At 38.1% G+C, this 6,078-nt stretch overlaps 1 protein-coding gene across 3 annotated transcripts in view; it reads right to left on the minus strand.

Moving 5' to 3' along the window:
• LOC103604768 (transient receptor potential cation channel subfamily M member 3-like) overlaps window positions 1–6,078 on the minus strand; it is a 95,850-nt gene that overhangs the window by 14,578 nt on the left and 75,194 nt on the right. For 2 of the 3 annotated variants that reach the window (XM_008589339.1, XM_008589337.1), the window contains one exon: window positions 2,447–2,887. In XM_008589339.1, coding sequence (XP_008587561.1) covers window positions 2,709–2,887 — 179 coding nt within the window. In that variant the 3' untranslated portion in view covers window positions 2,447–2,708. Of the gene's footprint in view, window positions 1–2,446; window positions 2,888–6,078 lie in introns of those variants that run through there. The other variant, XM_008589338.1, reaches the window with a different exon arrangement.

The raw sequence follows: 6,078 nt of genomic DNA on the forward strand, positions 1-6,078 counted from the left end.
CATGATTAATTCTGGCAGTTATTCAGATAGTCACACAGAAACATTCTGACTTCATTTTATCTTGATAAACTTAAAATTGCTTTCCCGGAACAAGAACACAATTTTATCATGCATATATAAGCACACATGAGTATATATATAAAATACAAAGCTTCTCCTTGGGGTTCTGTCTTAATCATTTCTAAATGTTTCTTAAAAATTTTAAAGTTTTAATTTAAAAGATCTCAAGGCATAAAATTATTTCTTAATTCTTTATCTTCATATTAGTTATATGCATGACTTAACATTTTTTGATAATCAGCCACAGTTCATGTTTGCACAGATCCCATATAGATTGTGCTTTTGCATATTTTGACTATAAAAAAATTTTACCATAAAATAATTAGAACTAAAAACTGTCAATTAAAGTTAAAAGGGCACGGTACTTTTGACTCTTACTTTTGGGTTTGCGGTATAATGATCTGGGTAGGGTAAGGAAAAGAATCCACATGACATAGGGTTGATCAGTTTGAATATTGGTTTACAACCAGAAATGCATTGATTTTATCTTTTTGGAAAACATAGAATAATACAAAAATTGAAAAATTATAATGAAGGAGGAAGCCGAAGGCAATTTAAGTGCACTTAAATATTTAAAAACAGTGTCGTTGAAATACTATATTAGAAACACTAAAGCACATACCACAAAATACACTTCAGTGAATTTTTATAAGGTACCAGAAAAAATCCTGGCCTGGGATGGTGGGCTGTGTGGCCTTGGTCAAAGCACTTAACTTCTCTGAGTATCTGTCCCATACATTAAATAATCTAGCATCCCATCTAGCTCTAAAAAGTATAAACTTTTATTCCATATTAAAACAGAAATAAGAACGGCAGCCTTATCAAAGATTTTAACATTTTTAAAGTATACACACAGAATAATATAAATAATAGGCACTAAGGCCAGGCTTTCATTACGTATAGACCTAGAAAGACTGAAATGCTGAGGTGAGCAGCTTACTTTTTCCTTAGTTTGCTAAAAAAAAGAAATGTGCATTCTGAATGCAAAGGTGTATCTATTTTGTAGGAATACAGTAAAGTAATTTGCAAACACCTAGGAAGCAAGAGATAAGCCAGAGCTAAAAATTGTATAAATTCTTTAGTTTATTTCTTAAAAAAGGACCAATTGCTATATTAAAAGAAATGAGAACTATGGCTAAATTTTTACTAAAAACAAAGCACAGTTAAGGATCTTGAACTCTGGTTGGTAGTAGACATGGAAGCCTTTGGGCAAATGTTCTCTTTTTAGGTCCTCAGCTGTAAAATACACCAATATTTACTATCAAAGAAGATAATAGTAATTTAATTAAATGTGTTGGTAAGCAAACTCCAGCTTCGGGTTTAGCTGTTTTTGTTTTGTTTTTTAATATCAAAGTATTACCCTGGCCTAAGATCACTGCAAGGTTTGCAATATTATGCTGGAGGCTCCGAGCCTTTCATTATCCCTCATTTCATGTACTTAAGTTCCTGTAAGTGTCCTGTCTTAATGGCCTACCTGCAGTGCTGGGCCACTAGCAAAAACAAGGAGGGGATGGGAAGAGGAGATAGTAGTGAGCTGCCCTGCTGAGTCTCTTTATTTTTAGGCAGGCTGGGTGAGAGAGAAGTGGGGGAGGAAATGTCCTGCACTAGGAAAACTCACCTATCATTTTTATCATTATTATTATATGCTTGTTTACTTGCTAGACTTGCTACAGCTTCTTAAGGGTGGCAATTGTCTGTTCTCTCTTTTACATCTCAGAGTTTGGCATAGTGTGTGACACCTAGTACACATTTACTGTATAAGAGGCATGAATAAAAAAACCCCATCTCCTTTGGAGCTTCATTCTCCCACTAATTTCAGGTGTTAGGAGAACTGATCGAGTTAGGAAATTTCTTATTTAAACTTCAATGTCTCCCCTGAGTTTTTCTTAAACTCACTCACATTTTGGGGTGAGTTACTTTGATCTAATAATCTGCAAGAGTGCCTGGATTTCACTGTTCACTGAGTGGGGGTTCAGACTGCAGGGGAGGGCTGTGAAGGGGAGTCCTCTCTGGGTTCGGGGCCTTGTACTGTTGAAAGGAGCACTGAGGGGCTGATAGACCAGGGAAAGTGCATGGGGGGTTCAAGAGGAGTTTACAAAGGACCAACGTGGCAGCATTACAAAGGTTTTACTTTCTGAGCCAGTCTAGAGAAATCTGAGAGCACAGTCCATCAGATGTTTTTACAGCAGCCTGGCAATGCTGGTGCTTGCAGGACACACCTGGAAGCTGCTCAGCCCGGCTGTCCTCAGGTTACTAACCTGCACCGTATGGTGCTAGTTAGGTGTGCTTCCTATGATAAGGCCCAGTTCTTGTTTCTCCTTATTGGGAGGAAGAAAAGAGAAGTAGAAATAAGGAGAAAGGAGGCCACGTCCTGTGACCTTCTGTCTTCCCTCATGCTCTTTACTACCAGTGTGGTCCAGTAGAGCTCCCATGGAATGTCCCACTTCACAGGATGTTTAGAATTTATCCTTCTGTTCTCCTTCACCACCCACCCATGGCAGGCATCTTTTAGACAACTTGCTCATAGCTGGTTCTGATGTGAGGCCTTGGTTGAGCTACTGAAAATATAATCAACTAATGTCCTCTTTTCCAAGCTTTGAACACAACTTGTGCACCCAATGGTCTACTGTGGGCTCCTGAACAATTACCTACCCGCCTTCTTCTGAATATTTATGCCCAAATGCCAGGATGTCGGATGCCCGGCCACTCCCATCACAGACAACCACCGGCACGGGAGGGGTGTCTCGAAGGTACTCCAAAACAATCGAGATCACGTTGGGACCTCCTTCCACAATGAGCGCCACCACTGGAACACCTTGACCAATTCCTGCATTAAAAAAGGAAAAGAAAAGGAAAAAAAGAGAAAAGAACACAAAGCCAGCAAACCAAAGAAACAAAAAGAGAAACAAAAAGCACAAACTAAAATTACTGAGCATGGGGGAAGTAACGCCATAGGGAGGGCTAAAATACTGAGCAACAACTTACAGGAGACCCTTTAGCAGAATCTGCCTCTGCCCTCTCCCCACAGCCCCAGCTGCTGGGGCCAGCTAAGGCCCTGACTACTTCACTTCATTCACACGGGAGGGCCTGGGTGAGAAGGGGCAGAAAGGAACAGCTCAACAGATAGAGCCCGGGGCTGGCAGCCGAAAGATCCGAAGCTTCACAAGCCTCTTATCTATGTGATGGCTCAGTTTCCTATATGGAAAATGGCAAGTTAAAAACACTACATCCCTGAAGGTATCACAGTGCTAAGAAAATGCCTAAATGATTCATTTTACTGAGGACTGTTAAAACCAGCTAGAGGCATATTTTAACCTGAGGAATCAACTACTGGCTGAATTAAGGTTTATTTTTGACCATAGATGATTAGCTTGGTTATTGATTCTTAAAAGCACAGTAGTCATAATAAATGACGCCAAAGACATCTGCTATTATTGTGTCCATCAATACTGAGCAAGGTGCCAGACACATGATGGGTGTTTAGTGAACATTTGTAGAATTCAATCCAAGGGGTTTCACACATGTTTCTTAAAGTATTTGAGCTATTTAAACTGAGCCACTAGTAATAGATATTGCTATTTTTTAAGTAAAAATTGCTTTAATATCAGCACTGTATGTGCTGTGGATTGGTTGAATTGTGTCCCCCCAAAGTTCATATATTAGAAGCTTAATTCCCACTGTAACTGTTGTAGGTGGGAAATCCTATTATGAACTGAAAGGCAGGGTTTTGAAGAGGTGATTAGACTGTGGGACCATGCAGTACTGAATGGATTAAGAACGGTGGTCAGGGGCATGGTTCTCAGGGCTTTAAAAGGAGAGCATATGAGAGTCTCTCTCTCTGCTCCACCATTTTCTGCCATGTGAGACCCCTGCATTGCTGTAAAGCCACCACCAAAGAAGGCCCTCATCAAATATATTCCCTGGACTTTGGACTTCCTAGCCTATGAAATTGTAAGCAATATATTTCATTTTCTTATAAATTACCAAGTTTCAGTGTTATAAGCAACAGAAACGGGCCGATACAGTATGCACGGTTCAACCTAACATTAAAGAGTAGTATTAAAATGGAATGTCCATGAGAGACATGATGAGAAAGAAATTAAATTCATTTTTAAGTGGTATTCCAAGCATCATTGTTCATTGAATAACTGTCTTTTGCTCACCTTATCACCACACTGTATTTTCCCTCCCTACCTCCTCAGAATAGCTAGGGAATTGAGTAGTACCATAAAAATAAGATGGTTTTATAGGGTACACAAAACAGTTATTTCCCTAAAAATAATCAAAATTCTATGCCACTTCTGTAAATATGAACTAAAAAAAGAAAACCTCTTGGACATCTGAGTTCTCTCTCTAATCCTTTTTTCTATGGTTTTATCTCATGTTAAGAAACTGTTTCTGTGCAACAAATAGTGATTTGAGACTTGGTTTCTTTTTCTATTAGTAAGAAATTTTATTTGACTTATGTGACCTGCTTTACTTCTAAAATATAAATACTTCAGTCCCCTAGGGCCTTATAGCTTCTAAGTCAGTGTCTTTCATGGTTTGAATTTCATCTTAAAGGAATGGTGCAAAATGCCAGTGATACAAGAATGGGTACTGTAGTTAAAAAATGTAAACGAAAATGATGATTGCTGATCAAGATGCCAAGATTTAATTTTGTTTCCCAGAGGGAACTGGGAAAGAGAGAAGTGACCCGGGGTCTCCTGGATTTCTGCGGATTGGGAGGTTTTGAGAATTATTCCTTCAAATCAAAGGAGAAGGAAGTAAAAGGCCTGACCCAGGAGCCCTTAGGGACTCAGGCGATAGGTTCTTTAAACCTGTGTTTGGGTATCTGCGGAGGAGACACTTTCCCTATTGCTTCTGCTGCCGAGGATGAAGCAAGCTCCTGTTGAAAGGGACTTTGGAGGTTAAAGGCTAACTTGAAATGTGGTACAGCACACTTCTTTTAAAGGAGAATTTGCTGTCATAAAAAATGTCCATCCCTGCAGAAATTTGTTTTAATGTGTCTTGAAAAAGATAGCCTCTTTTCCAATGTCTAAAGGTATTTTATGAGGTATTTCCCAAAGTGCTATAATATTTAGTTTTTCCTTTTGCTTTGCTTTAACACATGTTCTCACATGCTGACTTCATATCAAGGAATGATACTTTAGAGCTGTTGTTTTAAATCAAATAATATATTTAGACTCATTTGTCAAATTCTGACTCTTGAACATGAATCCTGTCAGTGGGATTTTTTATTCCAACTCACAGACCAAGTGTGATCCACTCACAGTGTTCTCATGAAGGCAGAAGTTCTATAATGGACCTTCCAGAATGTTCCAGCGATCTAGAGTCTACAGGACAACAGGCAAGACGTCTGGAAACCTCTCCTCGTTTTGAGAGGATACATAGGTGTAAGGATCAATTTTCATAGGCTGACTTGTTTGGGAGTAACAATCTATCAGTTCATTACCTGCCAATATATTTGTCATAGTTTCAAAATACTATAGCCTCTAGAAATATGGAAGCATTTTCAGGATAAGATTTCCTACATTTGGAATGAAACTGATTATCAATTAAGATGATGAAGATAAATATATTAATCTGGAGCTGGACATATATAGGTACATGTATACACACACACATATACATATATATATATAAGTTTATATATTCAAATTCAGTGCTAAAAATTGGATGTAGCAAAGTATCATCTCTTTCATAAATATTGAATATATCTATGCCTCCACATTCTCTCCTATTTCCTTTAGTGGTAATATATGGAAATTTGTTCCATAGAAAATAAAAGCTTTTATAGCCTAAATTAAAAGCATTTCTGAATTTCTTAGTTATGGGAGGTAGAAAATCAGACTATGCCTAAAAATATCATGCTTAGTGTAAATCAGACTTGCCAAGATATAGTCACATCAAGCCTTTCTGTCAGGTCACACACACACTTACACACACATTTACACACACACACACATATTGTCTTTGTTTCTGGGGAAAGAAAATGATATACAATAATTAACAGTG

This window comes from Galeopterus variegatus, unplaced genomic scaffold (assembly GCF_000696425.1).
Source record: "Galeopterus variegatus unplaced genomic scaffold, G_variegatus-3.0.2 Scaffold5382, whole genome shotgun sequence".
NCBI lineage: Eukaryota > Metazoa > Chordata > Mammalia > Dermoptera > Cynocephalidae > Galeopterus > Galeopterus variegatus.